At 34.1% G+C, this 20,021-nt stretch overlaps 3 protein-coding genes across 5 annotated transcripts; 2 read left to right on the plus strand and 1 right to left on the minus strand.

The window, feature by feature from the left end:
• Positions 1 to 3,298: 3,298 nt before the first annotated feature.
• Positions 3,299 to 6,871, plus strand: LOC113320475. Of its 3 annotated transcripts, XM_026568382.1 has the most exons (7): positions 3,306 to 3,706; positions 4,037 to 4,133; positions 4,336 to 4,508; positions 4,814 to 4,909; positions 5,158 to 5,212; positions 5,425 to 5,497; positions 6,546 to 6,871. In XM_026568382.1, the coding sequence occupies exons 2-7, from the start codon at positions 4,096 to 4,098 to the stop codon at positions 6,558 to 6,560; spliced, it is 450 nt and encodes a 149-aa protein (XP_026424167.1). In that variant the 5' UTR covers positions 3,306 to 3,706; positions 4,037 to 4,095; the 3' UTR covers positions 6,561 to 6,871. The 3 variants fall into 3 exon arrangements, with proteins under 3 accessions (XP_026424168.1, XP_026424167.1, XP_026424169.1); XM_026568383.1 differs by lacking the exon at positions 4,037 to 4,133 and having other exon boundaries at positions 3,299 to 3,413; XM_026568384.1 differs by lacking the exon at positions 5,425 to 5,497.
• Positions 6,872 to 8,881: 2,010 nt separating this feature from the next.
• LOC113325106 lies at positions 8,882 to 12,467 on the minus strand. The gene is made up of 3 exons (XM_026573335.1): positions 12,226 to 12,467; positions 9,803 to 9,896; positions 8,882 to 9,639 (listed from the first exon to the last, which is right to left on the minus strand). Exons 1-3 carry the CDS (start codon positions 12,465 to 12,467, stop codon positions 8,956 to 8,958), a joined length of 1,020 nt encoding a protein of 339 aa, XP_026429120.1. The 3' UTR covers positions 8,882 to 8,955.
• Positions 12,468 to 17,938: 5,471 nt separating this feature from the next.
• On the plus strand, positions 17,939 to 19,252 carry LOC113321528. The gene is made up of 3 exons (XM_026569432.1): positions 17,939 to 18,108; positions 18,240 to 18,616; positions 18,801 to 19,252. Exons 2-3 carry the CDS (start codon positions 18,425 to 18,427, stop codon positions 19,173 to 19,175), a joined length of 567 nt encoding a protein of 188 aa, XP_026425217.1. The 5' UTR covers positions 17,939 to 18,108; positions 18,240 to 18,424; the 3' UTR covers positions 19,176 to 19,252.
• The last annotated feature ends 769 nt before the right edge of the window (positions 19,253 to 20,021 follow it).

Here is a 20,021-nt window from a genome sequence, read left to right on the forward strand (position 1 = left end):
TTCATAATGATTCTTATAATAAAACCCTAACTCTAAATTCATCCTGAGTTTACAATAATTTTTTATTTTTTTTTCTGTAAACCTATCTTCAAATAAGAATAATTATTTTCTTCTTCATCTCACGATCTTAAAACCCATCTTGAATTTGATAATCAATCCTCAACTCACAGAACTCTAATTTATCTTCTCTAAATTACTTCCCCCTTTTGAGTCGACACTACCAACAACCATACTTCGATCTATATTTCCTCAATTTCATACTCAATCTTAACCACAGAGAAAACCCTAACTTTTTTCCTTTTCAATTCACAGCTTCTTCATCATCTTATTTTTATTTAATTAACTTCAGTAACACCATTATTAACACCGACGGAACCTTTCCCCTCAACTCTCGGTTTCAATCTCTCACTATCATCTCTAATTCTCCACCAGCCGAAGAACACAGAAGAAGAGAACAAGCAGAAGAAGAAAAGAGAATGATGTTTTAGGTTTAGCCTTTCCTTTTTATACCTTAAACGTAAGGATATGATTAACCCTAGATAATATGACGGTAAGGATTAAATATAACTTATTAATTAAGAACTGTGGACGGGTTTACGGACTGTACCCGCGGATTTACGGTCCGGGACAGGTTAGCCCGTTTTCCTACAAGCCGACATTTCTCCAACCCTAATTAACCCGGATTGTTTAGACACCAGCCGAGCCGGGTGCGGGTTTTTTACGGGCCGGGACGGATAAACCCGCGGGTTTTGGCTTATTTGCCATCTCTAGTATCTACTAGCTAAGTTATCCAGATAATCCCATTGCCTAACCCACCCTTCATCATTTAAGACACCATACATACAGTTCAATAAAGTGTAACCACTTCTAGCATCCATATTAACAAGAACAGATATAAAGTTTGAGTTCATATCAACCAAATCAATATGAATACCATCTTTCCACAACAAAAACAAACCTCCAGAAGCCCCTACAGGATTAACATAGAGATAATTCATATAATTATAATGATAAGTGAATCTCTCCATTTTCTGGTTCATTGTCTTAGTCTCACATAGAAAAACTATATCAGGGTCATTGTCTCTAATCATCTCTCCTAAATGTTGCGTAGTATGTTTGTTGCCAAATCCCTTGACATTCCAGGACAAGATTTTCATATTTCCCAAATCTAGGTCACGGGTACACCAAATTCTATCAACTAAAATCAGAGACACCCAATTGTTGCAATCAAACCAGAAGAAATTGAGGTAACAAAATTGACTAAAACCTTTATCTGGCAGGACAACTAGATGAAAAGTAATATGAAAAAGATTGCAAACCTGATTTGCAGCTCCCAAACGCATTTCAGCAGTGTTCTGGTGGCAGGTTCCTTCACTTCTCCCTACATACTCTGCATCTGTCATATTCAAGTCCTCTCCATTGTAAGTTACAACAGTATTGTCCACATGATAAACTCCATCACCCTGAGAAACATTGTTCCCATTTTGCTGCTCATGAATACTATCCAACAGAACATAGTTATCTTCGATTGAGTCGTCCTTGGTTATTTTATTCTTTCTCGGGTCGGTTCCATCATCATGGTCAAGACCCGATCCATCAGCTGCTCCATTTGACCCCTCCTTTTCACCAGACTCTTTCTGCTTTTGAAGCATGTCTGCAACCATATGAGCATGTTTTGCCTGCAGATCTTCAAACTCCTTTTCTGTGAAACTATAAATATATATACCCCAGGATGTGTCTTCACAAGTTTCATCATTATGGTCTAATACATAACAATTCAGACATATTTTCTTAGGTTGCTTCTCAAAGTGATATTTTACCCATACTTTCTGTTTGTCAGCATTAAGGATCCACACACCCCTCTTAAGGGGTTTGCTGAGATCAACCAACACCTTAATTGTAGCGATCCTACCTCTGATAGTAACACTTCTCATCCCCTCAACTTCAAATTTTTGGCAGATGTCAAGGATCATTTTTTCAATAATTCCTTGATCAATATGTTCAAGAGCTAAGTTGCGCAAGATCACTGAAAAGATTTGGTGGGTGAACTCGTAGTTTTCCAATGGATTGAGTTATCATACTCTTGAAGGACAACCAACATAAAATTGATGACCCGATGGGCTCTTCTTAACACTTCTTTCTTTTCTTCATCAGTCTTGAACTTGAAGACATAAAGGTTGAAACCCATCTTACTGACTTCCACTTTCTTATATCTTCTCCAGATAATATTTACCTCCCTCAACACCTCTTCATGGTCAACTTCATCCTTATGCACTATCTAGCCAATTAGATAGTTATGCCATTTAGTGGTTGCTGCATCAATTTCTCCAGCCGATATTATACTACTCCTTGCATTTATGAGTTGATCTAGATTGAGATTTTTTGCTTGCATCCTCTTGGAAAGAGCAGTTAGCTGCAGATTGTTTGGTTGTGGCATTTTTTTTATGAGTTTACTGCTTTGAGATTGGCTTGGAGAATGGGTTGAGAAACTCTTCTTCTTAGCGTTTTTATAGCCAAAATTAGGTTTAGGGTTTGACTTGATCCAGCACCACTTACCAAACTTATTCCATCTTCCAAATTCTTCGCACCAATTTTCACCAAGAAATTTCGGAGACGATATTGACTCTATGAAAGGTAACTGATAATTCGAATTTTTGAATTCCAAAATCTACGCTTTAACCTTTGGGGTTTTACCAATATTACCCTTTGTTCTTTTGACAATCCAAAGATAATAGTGATTCCATTTTTTTTGATTCTGATCTTGAAAAATTGGAGATCTGAAAGTGATGTCACATCCTACTGATTTGTGCATCATGAATAAGGACAATAAAGAAGCAGAAACCACAATTTTACTTACACCGTTCTGGGAAGACTTGAATTTTTCATGACAGATGAAGAATTACCACTATTTCCAGGGAAGATTGAAATTCCTCTACACCACTGTTTCGAAAAACCACCACTGGAACACCACTGAAACACTGCTTGAAAGCTGTAAAGCAGATTAAAAATTAGTTAGCCATAAAGAATTTAAGTTTTGAAAACTATTTTCAAATATTTAGAAAACAGAAAAGAAGAGCTCTAATGGAAATAAGAACTATAATGCCATAAAGAAGAACATAAGGAAGATAATCAAAAGAAACGTGATCAAAGCAAATCAAAAAAATGTAGAAATCATCAGATTTTTGAAAACCGAGTTTTAAATAATGGGTTGACTCAGAAGTCGCCCGATCTTCCTCGCAAGACAGGATCAAAAGGGACAGAATGCAACCGTGCAGAATCGAACTGCACACCTTCAGTTTCCAAAAGCTAGACCGAGATCTGTAAAATCAAACCAAGTTTTCTGAAATCAAAACCGGTCTCTCTTAAACCCTAATCTCAAGAATGGAAACTCAGAAACTAAACTCAATCTTTGAGTACGTCAAATTTAATAAACCCCAGAAATTGTTTCTTTTGTACTCTTAAATAATTTTGTAAGGTGTGCTTGGTTTTAACCTGAAGTTTCTTTCTCTAATGGTGAAATAGTCATAGATCCGTTACCTTAGTCAGATTCTGTTCATTTTCTTATTTTTATCTTTTAAAGCCCTAGATTTACAATTCTTTTTCCTAATTTTTTCATAATCAAGAGACGGAGATAATTCCAATTGTTAGCTTTCAATCTTTGTTTTAGACTCTCACGCTGAGGTTATCGATTGCAGATCTTATTCAGGTATTAGAAATTTTGTTGTTGTTGTTTAAATATTCTGTATTGATTTAGTTGTACCCACATGTGCATCACAACTACTGAAGCTTAAGAGAAAACCGAATGAGATAATATAAAGCCAACTATCCCCTGCTCTAGATTTGGATTTTTTTTTTTTACTTCTGATTTGATTTGGGTGTTCTTTGAAGTTGATTTTAACAGGGGTCTTGATTACTACTTTTTTTTTCCTCTACTGTATTACTAATTTTAGAATTCTATGCTTGATTGTAGATTGGGTTTTCGGTTAACTTGCTTAAGTAAGAAATTGAGTGAGTTACTTTACGTTTATTTATGCAGAGATTGCTGATGATTCAATATGTGATTCTAATTTAGTATCATGTTTGTTTGGCAATGGAATGGTGAAATTTCAGTCAAGAAAATCAACACATAAAAGGTGATTGAAACATTTGTGAATTTGTTTTTCGTTTCTGTTGGATTATTTGTTGCAATCATGATTCATGAAGCTAGTTTGCACTGGAATTTTCCTAGTTAAGATTTGGTTGTGGTTGGTTCATGTGAAAGGTTTTCTTGAAAGACTTGTATAAGTGTCTTATGTTGTAGATTTGAATGTTGAGACATTTCTTGTAAAATTTCAGGCAAAGACAGTATTTCGAGCAAAAGAAACGGCAACAACATTCCAATAGAGATGACGATGCTGAAGGAACTCATGGGTCTGCTGAATACCATCGGACACCTAAATCGTTGGATATCTTAAGTTTGTTGACCTTGGGGGGAGAGGCCAAGGGGGGTAATTCTGGATGCAACAATGGTAATTTTATTGATTTAATGTGTCATTTTATAGGATCATATTGCTTTCTGGTTGTTGCTCACTCTCTCCCTTTGCATTTTCCTTCCTGTAAAAATGCTGATAAAAGCAGCGGATGGTCCAGCGCTCAGAGTGAGCAATTTCAGCCCTTCTGCAAGTCTTGGCCTAAGATACTTGTTTTTTTTTTTTTCCGATTGTGGCCTTCTGGGGTTATTTTGTTGTTCAGTTTTGATTTTTGATTTTGATTTTTGTTTCTTGTTTCTTTTCCTTTTTTTTTTCCATGTTAATCCCGTGGTTTACTTCCTCAGAGTTCTCATTACTCGATTTACTTGGTGAGGATGGGTCAAATGGAAAAGCAGAAGGAAGTCCAGTGCGAGAGTGTCATGTTGCCTTTTCAGTCGAAGGTACAACGCTTTCATCCACTAAAGATTCATGAGAGTTATACCTGCATGTATGTGACTACAATACTTATATATCCATGAAGAAGTTAAAGTAAATAAGAGAATGAAAAGTACTTGTGCCGCGAACTATGAAGATCAACAGAAAATAACTTCAGGAAAAGCAACCGATCTTGTTTGTCAGGGGTGAGTGTAACTATGTGGCCGTGGTTGGTTTCCACCTTACTTATGGCATGCTTTCCCTTGTTTTACAGGCTTAGGTAAAACAAGGATGGAAATTCCAGTTCATTCACCACAACAACAATGCAGGTAATGTCAGTATGCTATATAACCTAGATGTCCTGATATGATGACTGCTGAAGCTTTTGGCCAACTGTTAATGTTTATTGAGATGCACTTATATATGAAGCTTTGAAAGAATCAAAGATATCTTAAAGACTCACGGCTAATAGTATCACCACCTTCACTCATCTAGAGTTGTGATAATTTATGCATATCTAATATCATATTTTCTTCAATAGATTGCCATCACCACCGAAGGCTGCAAAGAGACACCTCTCATCTAATAAATACAAGATGAATGAGCTTAAACAGGTTAGATTTTTTGTAGAAGCGTACTTAGTTTCTGCAATCGATGTTTGCTCCTCTTCTTCTTCTTTTGTTCTCTTTTCTGTCCGGACATAGTCATCGTAGATTTGTACCTTTTAAAGTATTGGTCCATGTGGGTAAGGTTATCTAGATTCCTCATATGACTAGCAGCCTGTTTAAGTAAATTGTGCTATCTTTGTCCTTTTGTGAGCCATCCTTTTCATTCATTGAACTTTCTTAAAAGTCCTTTGTAGACATCTTTATATTTTGCCAATAGGTACTCTGTAGTGTGTCTGATAGTCAAAAGTTGTATGTATTTGACTGTAACATAGTTTGCACTATAAGTATTTATCATTTGGATAACCATGTGAAATAGCATATAAGAAGAATTTGGCACCTTGACGAATTGTTCTTAAATTCATGTCTATATGTGCAACTGCGATGACTATTAGAAGCTTCTGTTAGCGTGACGTCCTCACTACTGTTAATATTAGGTACGAGATGTTAATATTAGGTAGGAGATGTCGACTAACCTTGCTTAAATGTACAATATACATCTAACGTTTTCATTTTTTTTTTTTTTTTTGCATTTATACATTATTTGGATTTTGTCTAAACTTAACTTAGAATTGGATGCTTGAAATGTTTAGGTGTGCCTAATAAATGGTTTTAACTTGAGCATTTTCGATTAGAAATTAGGAGGGTGGTGTAGACTCTTAACATATGTCCTATTGTATTGGAAGTTGGCCACCATGCCAACGATGAGTTAATGGGTACCAATGATCATGTCCAAGGGAACTGACAGATCCTAGAAGTAGTCAGAAATTTATGTATGTAGGTGATGTCCATGTCAATAAGGGTTTGGTTTATAGGCTCTTTTTTCCATGGTTTTTAGTTTGTAGCACACATTGGGTCAATGGTTAACCCTTACTTTTTAGTTTACTCTGTACCTTATCTTGGGGACAATTTGAAAAAAGAAGTAAACTTGTGGAGTGATCTTCAGCAGTTTTGAGTATTTTATATATGTTGACAATATGTATTCTCCTATTTTCAGGTTCCACTGCGATAGAAATTTGGGCATGCTAAATCCTGCATCAGATAAAATACCGAACAAGTTCAGAAAATTGGTATGTTAAATCAGTCATAATTCAGCTCTGCTACTCCGAGATTATCTTAAAGTCCTACAAAGTATTAGTAGTCTCCTTTAATTGTACAAGTTCAATAAAACATTTACTATGTCTATTTCTGATCTCCTGTAGAGAGTATAAGTTATGTACATGTAATCCATGTTGGAAGAGAGAATATTTTAAAAATATTATTGGTTAACCATGTGTTCATATGAAAAATTGGGTCTTCTAGTTGATCTACAATTGTATATGAAGGCGCAGAAATCCGCTGGAATTATCGTTGGATTTTATTATCTTTTTACCTCTAAATTGGTTTGTAACGTATATAAGTGTTGCTCAAATTAGAGTAACAAGTTGCCTAAATTCTTGTAAGCGTTACACAAATTAAAGAATCCGTTGCTCAAAAAACGTTGGTAAACCGGGTGCCCACCGTTTATATGCGTTGCACAAATTAATTTGACCAACGGATATATGCGTTGCACAAAAATTTGCAACGGCATATTTCCAACGGATATACGCGTTGGTGGAATTCATTGCAACGCATCCGTCCAAATCGGATGTTTTTGGTGTAGTGTGTAAACATCTCCCAAACTTGTATTAGCAGGGAAGAAGAACATGACCTAAAATAAGAGATGCCAAGAAAGCCAAATAGATCTGGTTGCTTCCATCGTTCAATAAAATCAAACGAATATAAAAAAATAGTATTTCATAAACAATAACCGATTGAGATAATACCTAGGTTCCCGGTAAGTTGAACATCAGAGAATACCAAGGGGCAAATGCAGTGGATGGGAGTTGAGATAAGAGAACACTTTTGAGCGAAAGAGGAGTTAATAAGCATTAATGGGCACGAAAAAAGAGGGGGAGGTAAACTGGCGTGATCAACCACAACCGTAGATTTGTCTCTTGTAAGAACAAATCTGGACCGCCACTTACACAGGCTAACTTATCCAAACTATGCTTTGTATTCTTGATATGAGGTTTCTATTTAGAAACCTAATACATGGGCTTCACCAATAGAGGGGCTCCACTAAGAGGACAAAACGGATCATCACTTGGTAATTTCAGAAACCCTTATCTAATTTTTTTTCATGACGTCTAAACATCCCTCATTTAGTTAATGTTAATCGATTGATTAAATTAGATAATCTAGCATCACTACAAGAAAACATGGCTTTGGTGACGATAGTTTTTGCGGCGAAGAATATTTCATCGCTGAAGCTTAGTTATTGTGACCAAAATAATTTTTGTCACTGTTGTTCGGTTTTCAGCAATGAGACTCGGGTTTTATCACTCATAAGTTTTTAATGACCTTATTTAGAGACGAAAGAATGTCTATTCACTAATGATGTTTTTTGTGATTATATATGTTTGTCACCATTCAATGCTATTGTGATGATGCTAAAAAATAGACATAAAATCTTTTTGGTGATAATCTATAAAGTTCGTTATAAAAGAGAAGTTTATACTAACAAAATTAATTCGTCACTAACTAATTTTATAGTGACGAAACTAAATGTTTGACACTATATTTATTTTTAGTGAGGATCAACTTGTTTGGTTGCAAATATTTATATAGTAATAACTTCTAATCGTCACAAGACAGAAAATTCGCAACGAACTAGATTTTGTCGCTTTAGTCATTTTCAGTGACAATATAACTTCACCGCAGTTCTTGATTTCAGTAATTATTGAAATGTTGTCACAAAGATTTCTTTATGGTGATAAAAAAAATACGTAGCTGCTAAAGAATAAGTTTTTGCTAACAATATATTTTATCATGTAAAACATAATACTTAAAAATAATGTAATAAATTAGAGAGAATCAATTCACTTGTCGAAGTAATGTTTCGTTAGGGGAAACATACAAGTCGTCATTTGTTTACGTTGTTTAATGGGAAAAGATCGAAAAGAATGCTCTATAGACTAAAGATTGAATCAAAAGTGTGTCGGGTGCAACCAGCCTTCCTTTTCCTGGAAAACAATTTCGTGTTTTACCATTTCAAGTTTAAACCGGGGAAACTTGGCAGGATCACCAGCCGTTTGAGCACCTTAAGTTATGCCAACAGAAAAGATCACCATGCACAAAGGAGAACAGAAAAGACACAAAAAGCACATGAAGAAAGTGAATTCCCAGACTGCATTAGAAAAAAAAAATGAATTTGAGACGAAGAATATTGTTGAAATCCAACCAACAACAAAAATAACCAATCCCTTTGTTCAGAAAAAAAAAAAAAAACCCAATCTCTGAATCATTGAAAGATAAAGAGCTGCCGTTTCTAATCAAAATAATTATCAAACCAAACAACTATTTTTTAGTAAATAAAATGCAAATAACTAATCCTCTAAATCCGTATCATCGTCAACTGGCTCAATGTCTTCCTCTTCCACCTCCGAGTCATTATAATCAACTAATGTCTCATCTTCTTCCTCGACATCAATATCATCCACGTCAATATCATCTGCATGTACAATCTCTGCATCTACCAACTCTGCCTCCACATCATCTCTATGGAGTTCATCTAGTCCAACGTTATTATCTTCTTGTATGACTGATGATATTGTTACATCTCCAGTTTGTTGATAAACATCTTCTTCTCCTTCTTCATCATCATCATCCATTTCAGGCACATCCCATATATGTATGTGATGCATCTTTAGAACCACTTTCCAGTCTGCTCCGAATTTATGATCATCCAGGTAAAACACTTGTCGCGCGTCCGATGCGATAACATATGGGTCATTCTTATACCAGGTACTACTCACATTTAAACATGTCAAATCATGATCTGTTTTAAGATTTTTCTTCCGTGGAGTCAAATCGAACCAGTCACACTTGAATAACACAACCCTATAATTTTTCAGGTATTCTACCTCAATAACATCATATAATGTACCAATGCTTTCAAATACTGAATCAACTACCAATCCACTATTTTGGGTTGTTCGTCGAGCTTCACGTTGTTTCGTATGATACCGAATTCCATTCAGGTTGCAAGCTGAATATGAGTTTGCTCTTAACTCAAACCCCAAAGCCAATGAATATAATTCGTCAGTAGGTTCCGGTGAATTGATAGAACACAAATCAAACATTTGCAAATTGTTTGAAAAATACTACGTGAATAAATATACAGCAGATGATCATAATGTACTAAAACTTGAGACAATGAAATTTTCCACATACCTGATTCTTAAACCAATCAGGAAACTCTTTTTGTTGTCGTTGTGACAACAAGTTATCATTATTCGTCTCTTCTTTCAACTTCTTCAAGTGTTCCCTATATTTTAAAACAGAAAAGTTAATCGCATAGAAATACACATAAGACACTCCAGCAGAGTCCCTCTCTGAAATGTTCATTCCATGAGCTACACTTGTTTTTATCATTCTTTAAATAAAAGCATGGACTCTGAACTCATTCAAACAAATACACACACATTAACAAAAACAAACAAACACCTATACACGCATGCACACGAACTTGGCACACCGAGTGTCTCTGCCTCAACTACAAGTAATAAACGTGTTTGGTGCTATGGCTCAACTATTTCTGAGACTGCTGGCGCTATAAGCAGTTCTCCAGTTAAGATTAAATATTAAAATAAAAGATGTTCATACCCAATTATAGGATTAAATTTCCAAAATAGTGACCAAATACTAAAATTGAGATGTCACTTTGGTAGATACTACTTAAACAACTGAGGTTACAAAGAAAATATGGAATTTATCTACCAACCTACCTTGAATAAATACTAAAGAATGTACATGTTTACCAACCTTACATGAAGTAAGTAAAACTATCATCCTTACAGAAAATAATCTTAAAAACAACTTGATAGTTTTACTTACTTCATGTAAGGCTGCACCTTTTCTCAATTGTTAAGGACGTACCAATGTATCTGATCTCGTTCTTCTAGTGACAATGACTTTATTTATGTAGCACCAGTTGGGCGGACTTTTTGAGCGAAAACAGATATTGTTCCTTGGAGTCGTAGACTGCCATCTAATTCATCATCATTTCGTTCTTTCCTATTAAATTTACTTTCAGTTTCAGTGAAGTGCATCGAGATGAATGTCAAACATTCATTAATGATGTAAGCCTCTGCAATTTACTTAGAGTAACAACAAGTGCTTGTCTTGCATAATCATAATCAGTTCCTTGTAGACTCAGACACCAATACGACCAAATATATTTTATTTCTTTGTGCCTGGTCCGACAAAAGCCACCATAAGCCTCAAAACTAATAAATGTGCAAACAACCATGAACGTTTTGCACAAACATTTTTCATGTGAGTTAACTTTATTGAAACATGGTCTCGATATTCCTGACCAGCAAACACAGTCTAGATCATCTGTTTTTCTCCCCTTCTGATTTAAAAAATTGACCAGGGTGTTTTACAGTCATCTATCTAATTGCAAACTATGTTATAACTAGTCCTTCATTAGCATATAATATGGGGGCCTAATATGTTAGGCTAATATGTAAGAACCGATATACAGAAAAGTGGATTAAGTACACATGTGCTACGCTAAAATTTTCGTATTCAACATTTCTTGTTTCGATCTAAGAAAATTTAACAATGCCAAACAAGTAACACGTATAACTGATACCTGATACCTGCTTATAATATAAGCCTAGGATTTTTTTCTGGGCATCAACCAAGTTAGTAGGTGGCCTGCTAATCCGCCTCACCTCAGACCCAAAACTACAGACTCTAAGAGCCTCAAACACCAATTCTATGGAACAATACAAGAGCTCAATAATTTGTAATTCATAAGCTTGTCTTGCATAATCATGATCAGAATAATGGAGCGGTGAGCATACGAGATAGAGAAAATAAAGATAAGGCAAAACCTAGAGTTGTGAGCCTCAGAGAGCTACTAGGATTTTGTAAAGTACAACAACTTGTTTTCCAAATCAATATTCAAGGAAGCCTGTATAGTTATATTGGTCTAGCATACATTTAAATCCAAAAATAGCTAACTAACAAATTATGGCCAAAGTAATCAAGAGTCTTATCCGATCCGACTTCCCTAAAAGTCAAGCATGAGTTCATATATTTCCAGAATTTCAGCAATCACCAAAGTGCAAAAATTAAACAGCACATCAATACAATTAATTCCAGTAGTAGTCTCAGCCGGGACGAATTGAATTTATTATCATTAGCCCTAAACTGAAATTGAAGCACACAATTAATAATTTTAACAAAATTTTTAGGGGAAAATATGATTGACAACTCCATTCAGGCTAATTGTTGTTACCAGAAGAAGAATACTAACCTTTCTTTGCAACACTTCTTCGTCTCTATCCCTTCTTTAGAAATCGAAAGTGGAACTCAATTCCTAACCCATTCAAACTGTTGATAAAGAAAACGAAACCGAAATTACACAAACAAGCACCATTCACCGGAGGTATATATTTTCACTGGCACATTTTAGCAGCGGATTATCCTAAATTACACAGAAAAAAGATTAAGAAATTACATACGTATTTTCAGAAGACATTGACTAAACATAAAATAAAAGAAGAGAATGAAATGAAAATATCTCAAAATCTATGATTCTTCAATCTTCACACAAGAATTATGGAGAGAGATGAATCCCTAACCTAACTATAGGCAGTGATCTCTCTAGAGGAAACAAGAATTGAAGAATTAGAATAGAAGATGTTTTTGCAGATGGAGTATCCGGTGGAGAAGCGGGTAATCGTGAAGAAAAATTTCTCATATGAAACTGATAATAATCAGGATGCGTATCATCAGAAACACCTTCATCAAAATTAAGCGCATAACTAATCGAATCATACTTGAAGTCAGCAGAATGTCCTCGATTCCTACCCATCTTACCCATTAATTACTCCATTCATCATCAATATCGATTTCGTTTTCTTTATTTTACGGAAGAACATAGACGAAACAGAGATTTCCATTTTTCCTTTTTTCTATCGAAAGCCCTAGAAACTAGGTATATGGGAGACTCCGTTGGGTTATAACATGGTGTAACCAAATTTAGCATAATAAATTTCTCCATAGTTATTAAACCGTTCAGTTATCCAAGAGACCCACATGGAGCCTTGGTATGCGTGAACTAACTTGGATGTATCGTAATATGATCGTAGTAAATTGTTACCCGTGCAAAAATATTTTCCTTTAGGATTTATTTATTCAAGCATTTTTCTTTTTTTTAGTGAATTACTCCATGTTGCATAAATAAGTTTTTACTCATTTTTGGGGTTACAGCGCACGTAATTTAAAAATAGGCCATATTAGAAAATAAATTATCGTGTTTAAAACAAACAATTTCGTTGAAACTAATTGAATATATATTATTATCTACAATAAAAGTTACACTTATAATCTTACAATTTCGTTATAATTTTCTCTTATTTTACTCTAATTTTTCCAGTTTCTTCTGACTGAGAATTTGTGTTTTCATCGGCCTCCCACCATGAAAGCGATCATTTACAGGGGTTAGTGAATTGAGATTTTTAGATATATCGAGAGAATGTTTTTGTAAGAAACTTGGGGAGACTCTCTGTAAGTCTATATAAGAAGAAGAAATCTCAGTGAGTCATTGAGACAAAAATATATTAGAATTTTACCTTACGTACATCATATAAGAATAAGAAAAATTCAAAAATCATTTTATAAAATTAATATATAATAAATAATTCATAGATTTAATACAAGAACATGGGATAATTTAATCAATGAAAATTTATAAATTTACGTGTGCCTAACAAAATTTGTAACTATTTTGTCAACCGAAAATTAAACGAAATTGAACACAAATATAATGCATGGGTTGAGATCTCGCGTAATGTGGAGTTTTTGGAAAATAATAGTTTTTTTTATATATATATATGCATGGAATTTATTATAGCTTAATATATACAATTTAGTATGTCTCCAAAATTCCCTATAAATCTCAATTGACTAATTTTTTTAATATATACAAATTGAATACGCGATGGATCAAGACTGAAAATATCAAGGAGCAACTTCTGTAAATATTAGTTTAGTTATTAGATAGTATTGGTTTAGTTATTAGACAGTCACTATGATGTTTTTCATGCTCTCTTTAATTTTTACAAATTTCTTCCTATTAAGAAGTTGAGTTCTTGGCTTCCAACTTTAAAAGTGTCCATCTAGTATATTAATTGTATATCCCAAATTTTCTTGTGTGACAAAATCTTGTTAGCTCGGCTTGAAATTTGCTCCGTATCTTTTTATTTCTTTGTATAATATCCTACAATCTCACTAGAATTTCCCCAAATTCCACTCTAATTTGTCCAAATTTCTTTTGGTTGAGAAGTTAGTACTTGAATAACCTCACATCTATAAGTGGTCATTATGCATATATATACACAGAGTATATTGTTATTTGTAGCCAAAATTTTCTTCGTGACTCGTTTTTTTCATCAAATATAAATTTAACTACAAGCATAAATGTATTACCACGTTAAAATTTATCTTTTGAATCAAGAATTTAAATACCAACCCTAAAATTTCCGGTGTAACTAAACTTTGTTAACCCGTTTAAATTTATGTGATATCTTTTCATTTGTTTCTATAATCTTACAATCTCGCAATAAGTAACTGAGTTGTAAGGACAAAGAGAGTCATTTGTGTTTTTCCTCTATACTTCACAATTCAGTTACTTATGAAGGCAAAGACTGGATCTCAAGATTTCTTGAACAAATTTTCTTTTGTGAATTCGCCACCTAATACAAATTTCAACCTCAAGTGCAATATAATCTCCCGTTGATTTAAAAATTTACTTCCCAACTCGATATTTATCAGTGCGCACTTGAAATTTTGTTATCCCGTCCTAAAATGCACCGGGTATCTTAAAATCCTTACACAAGCTCATTTGCTTAGTATTAGAATGCATTTTCTTAAATAGCTAGCGATCCTCCAGGTTACTTTGAGGATGAATTTAGGTTAATCATCAGACGTTCACGCGTCAAAGGTGCGCTGGCGGGTCCCGGGTGCAACGCCGGTCGGGGTTTTTGGAAATTATAAAGCTAGTCTTTACTCCCCAAAAAAATATTATTTGCTTAAAAAAAAACAAGCATTGGTCTTTGGTTTTTGAATAATGCCTGACAAGTCCCATTGGATGAACGGTCTGATGTATCCTTATTTAGTGCATTGTGAATTATATGATACAACTTCCCTAGAATATAGTTTCCGCTTCTCCTTGTAACCTTTTTTCTATCGAAAAAATCTCAGAGACTCAGAGAAGTTCTCTTCATTCTTCCCTAAAATAAAGAAGCCGATTTTTTTTTTTTGTTATTGATTACCTAAAATATAGAGATCGTGTAGAAGGGATTTGAGAAATCAGGATTTGATTGGCTGAAGTTTGTCTCATAGATTTTAAAGATTTTTTTTTTGAGGATGAACGGTTGAATCATGGGTAGATGAGCAGATCATATGGTTGTAAATTCGATCCAGGCAGATAAATCTTTCTTGTTAAGAATTATTTTGGATGAGAATTTTCGATTTTGAGGAGAAGAATATTAACTCATTTGGAAAGAAGATATGGATAAACAGAAAAACCGAGAAAAACCATTTCGATTTTGGTTAATCTTCATTTTTTGGCGCCATGTAAATCAAAAGGGAAAAAAACTGGGCGGGATTTTCCCCCGCTTGATATTCCATTTTATCTCCTATAAATACAGCCTCAAAGTTATCAAGTTTTACTCACAAGATACTGATTGAAGGTATTTTCTCTCTAGATTTCACATCACTCTTCAATTTCATATTTTATATGCAAACCCTAATTTTGTAATTCTTTGATATCCTAATTTGAGGCTGATTCCAACCCCTGGTTATCCTAACTTCTGTAAGATTTACAAAGTAAGCCATGTTTTTGTCTTTTGATGATCAATTTGGAAAACCAAATATTGAGTAATTTGTTTGAATTGCATTTTCCTGTAGATTTTTATGTTATTGTGATTTATGCTTCTCATGTGATCTTATTGATGGAATCCAATAATGTAGGATTTTTTCATTTTTGTTGCTGTGTTGGTTGTTTCTCGTTTTCTTGATTCATATTTCTAATATCCCTAGGTTGTTAGTTGTGCGAATCTCTCTTTGATCCATAAATTATTATAGTCATCTTAACTTTTGAGCCCTGGTGTAACCCCTATGTCGCCAGCATGAGTTAATGTATTAACATTCAGAATTTTGGTGTTTTATATTTCCTGTGGATTGCGACGAATTTATGTGTTATGATTCTCTTAATCCAACAATATGAGTTTACAATTGGTAGTAAATATTTTCATCAAAATCAGACTATATAGATGCATTGTTATGTTTTAAAGCCTTTATATTAAGAGCATGTGTTGTCCATTGTTGGGTACCTGGTTTTATTATTAATTGGTAGTAGTCTTGAATCAGTCTTAGGTACCTACTAAAAATCTGCAACTTGCTGGTCTAAGGGTAGAGCTTAAAATGTGATGTGGAATGGTTGGACTCAACTTGGGTTTGGTTAAATACTTATGGTGTGAGCCCTGTCAATTTTGTGTGACAGTTGAAGCAAACCTTAGCACTAGAATAATTATATGCTAAGGAATTTGAGGGCTTGTCTAGAAGACAAGATCTGTAGTATAATAGTGAGGTTTAAGTGTAAGACAATTCTCATATTGCTCATTGTTGTGGACTAAAGAAGAATGATGATTAGGTTCATTTGATTTCTTGTTCTGCCCCATTGTATTCCCTTTGTTTTCTGTTGTTTAAAGAAGATATATAATATGCATCATTAAACTTTCATGTTTTTGCCTGTGGTTTCTTAGTGTTCTTTTAATCATGGTATTGTTTCATTGCCCAGGTGACAATTGACCCAGGTGACAATGACTAACAATAATGAAAAAACATCTCCAGCAACTTCATCTTCCGAGGGTACGTATCACTATTCCCTTTTCTTTTCTTTTCTTTTTGGTCTTTTACATCATCACTTTTCTCTTGTCTTAATATGACTATGATATAATAGAAGTCACCATGAACGGGTATAATGGATATATGGGTTCTTCTCTAATTTTACATGAGAATAGGGGTCTTGATTTATGAAAAGAATTTTCATAACTTATAATCTGTTTTCAAAAGTTTTCAAAATCATTGTCATGTAGATGTAGAGACATGAATCCTTGATTGACTTAAGAGGGGAATAAAGATGTTTGAGATGTAAAGCTCTTTGGGAATAAAGCTGTTTGACTATTTAAAGGGGTTTGGTGCGTTACAAACAACTACGGCTAGTTACCTCTTTATATAGTCAAACCTATTATATGCTAGTGACATGACTTGGTAATTTTGGTTGAGATGTAAATTGATTGGCTATGTATGATTTATCCAAGTTGGGTTTACATAATAATTAGTGGTTCCTGGACATATATGTAGGCTTGTGTATTGTCGTTAACTAACTGGATTGGAAGTCATAAATATGTAGGATTGTTTTGTTTATGCATGAGATGTGTGAATGTTAAAAGCAAAATACTACATGCCCTTATATTATGCATTAAAATCTAAAAGTATATATGTAGCTGTTGTTAATTAGGTGAGATCGATTAAACCAATTACACCTAGGTAAGTTTAAATATGTGTCGTACAAGCTAGTGTCAATTTTTTCCCCTGGTATTTATATGTTGTTCTTGATAACATGACTATGTTGTACACATCCCAAGAAAAATAAAAAAAATCACAAATGATCGGCAGTCACAAATGACCATGCGTAGTTAGAGTTAATGAAAAAAAATCCGACATTAGGGCTGTTTGACAACCATTAATGCTGATCCTAAGGCATGTAGTTCATATTAGTTAGGAATCTTAAAAGGTTTAGCATATTAACCATAACTTTTATTTTCACTTTATTCCTTTGAATTCATTTTACATGTTATATTACTACACTATATTTACTACCTTTTCACAAAACTGATCTTTTTCATCTTTGTAGGCAAAACAGCCACATTAAGGATCGTACGAAGCTCCACACGAGGGCTTAAGCTCGATGCGTTAATTGCTGCAAACAAAGGGAAGTTTTCTGTACGCTTCTCAGAACTAGAAGGAAAGCCGGACTGCGAAAATGCCAGTTTACTCGCAAGCGAATGTGGGGTAATTGTTCGCTCCCTTTCCCCGTTGCGACACAAGTCCTGGAGCAAAATCCCTCTTCGCGAGAGAGATGCTTTGATTGAAAGACTCAAGGTAATGCATTTCTGTTAAGAATTATTCGGTTAGAATTAATATGTGAATACTGATATAATTTTCATTTGCAGAATAAATTCATCTTGGACACTTCTTTGCCGATGGTGAAGGAGTTCTTAATGAAATCCATGGGCTCAAAGTACTCAAATCGTAGAAATAAAATGTCAATTCGTTTTAATGAGTCCTTAAAAGATGGAAGTTATGAAGATGCCAAGAGAAAGCCTTATAAGAACGTGTCGCTGGAAGATTGGGACTGGTTGTGCGACCAAGTGTTTTCCAGTGAAAGTTTCAAGGTATTCTCTTTATCATCTTCTTCTTTTGGTATTTTCTTTATCATCTTCTTCTTTTGTAAAATGTTTTCAGTTGTAGTAAAATATGTTTATGTAAGTTGTTATTTTACTTTTACTTTATTTAAAATTTGCAGAAGCGCTCTGCAGCAGGTGCAAAAGCAAGATAAGCTGTTCCGTTCAACCATTGTGGAGTATCTAAGTCACATGTGGTCCACAGGGCGGAGGTATGTTCCTTTATGAATAAGAATACGATTTTCTCTTATAGTTATGTTATGTTTGTTCAAATGTATAAATTTTTTAAGTCCCTTAGAAGCTTAGGATGAAATGTGATTGTCTAATGTTTACTCTTTTTCTGTTGCAACATCACTTGTTTTTTATTTCCTGTGTAAAACAAAAACGGAAAGATGGATTCGAGGAAGGTGACATTCAAACATTTTATGACACCCATACATATACGAATAAAAAAACAAGCGAAGTTGTTTCGATTTCTGATGAAGCTCGCATCAAATGGGTGAGTATAGACATTATTAGTGTTACAGTTTGTGTTGTATGTCTAAACCAATAGGATTCAGAAACAGACCACGTCCAATACGTTTTTGTAATCTCTTACTTGAACAATTTTACATCACTAACCTACTGGTTTGACATTCTGGTGCAATTGCTAATTATTCTCTGTATTATGTATCTCTATATAGGACAGGATGAATGAGCGAATGCAGCAAGGCAGCGAAGCGGGAGCTACACCACCCACTGAGGCAGAATTATGTGCTCAGGTTTTAAAGAAAAAGCAAAGACGATGTCGTTTTGCGACCACTGTTTCTAACAATGAAGGAATTCGGGAAATGCTGCAAGCGCATGCTGATAGAATTCAAGCTCAGGAAGAGCAAATACGCGCCCAGAATGAGGTTATCAAAAAGATAAAGGAAGACAGCGAAAAGGTCATAAGAAACATGCAGGTTATGATGATACGTTCTCTCGGGTTGAACAACATTACCGCTAATGAACTGAACAACATTAATGCTTTAGTCTTAGTATTTTTTTTTCTAGTAGTGATGTTTATTTATTGGTAGAGTTTATTTATCAGTTTTTTTCTAGTTTGGATTTTGTCTAAACAATTTATTTTAATGGGCAATTATTTTTTATTCAATTTATATTATTTACTTAAATGTTTATTTATTTATATATATTTTTTGTATAATATTAAATCTAGGCTATTCACCAAAGGAAAAATGGTTTTTTTTTTTTGGAGATGATGAGATTCGTTATTGAAATGACCATACAGAGACAGTTCTAATTGGTCATTATACTTGTTTTTAGAGACAACTAAATTTTGCTATTGATTTATTATTTTTTAGAGACGACTAAATTTATTTCGCTGCTAAATCATTATTTTTTCGGAGATAAAAAAAATCTTCGCGGCTAAAGCTATTTAGGTGACGAGTTTGTTTCTTTACTATTACTGTATTTTGAGGCGAACAAATTTCGTCGCTAACACCATTTATTTGATGATTTTGTTTCTTCACTATAAATATATTTTGAGACGAACAAATTTCGCGGCTAAAACTATTTTATGTGACGAGTTTGTTTCTTTATATTTATATTTTGAGACAAACAAATTTCGCGGCTAAAACTATTTTATGTGACGAGTTTGTTTCTTCACAATAAGTATATTTCCAGACGAACAAATATCACGGCTAAAGCTATTTTAAGTGATAAAATATTTTCCTCACTAGAGTGACAAAATTCTTCATCACAAAATTAGTGAACAATGTCAATTTTATTTGCTCACAAAAAGATAGTTTTGGTGGCAAAAAGACTTATGTCGCTAATTAAAAAATTCGGTGACGATTTCTTAAGGACGTCACAGAACACTTTCAACGACTCGCTATAGGTGATGAAACTTTTTGCGCCTCTGA

The sequence above is a fragment of the Papaver somniferum genome, chromosome 11 (assembly GCF_003573695.1).
Source record: "Papaver somniferum cultivar HN1 chromosome 11, ASM357369v1, whole genome shotgun sequence".
Taxonomy (NCBI): Eukaryota; Viridiplantae; Streptophyta; class Magnoliopsida; order Ranunculales; family Papaveraceae; genus Papaver; species Papaver somniferum.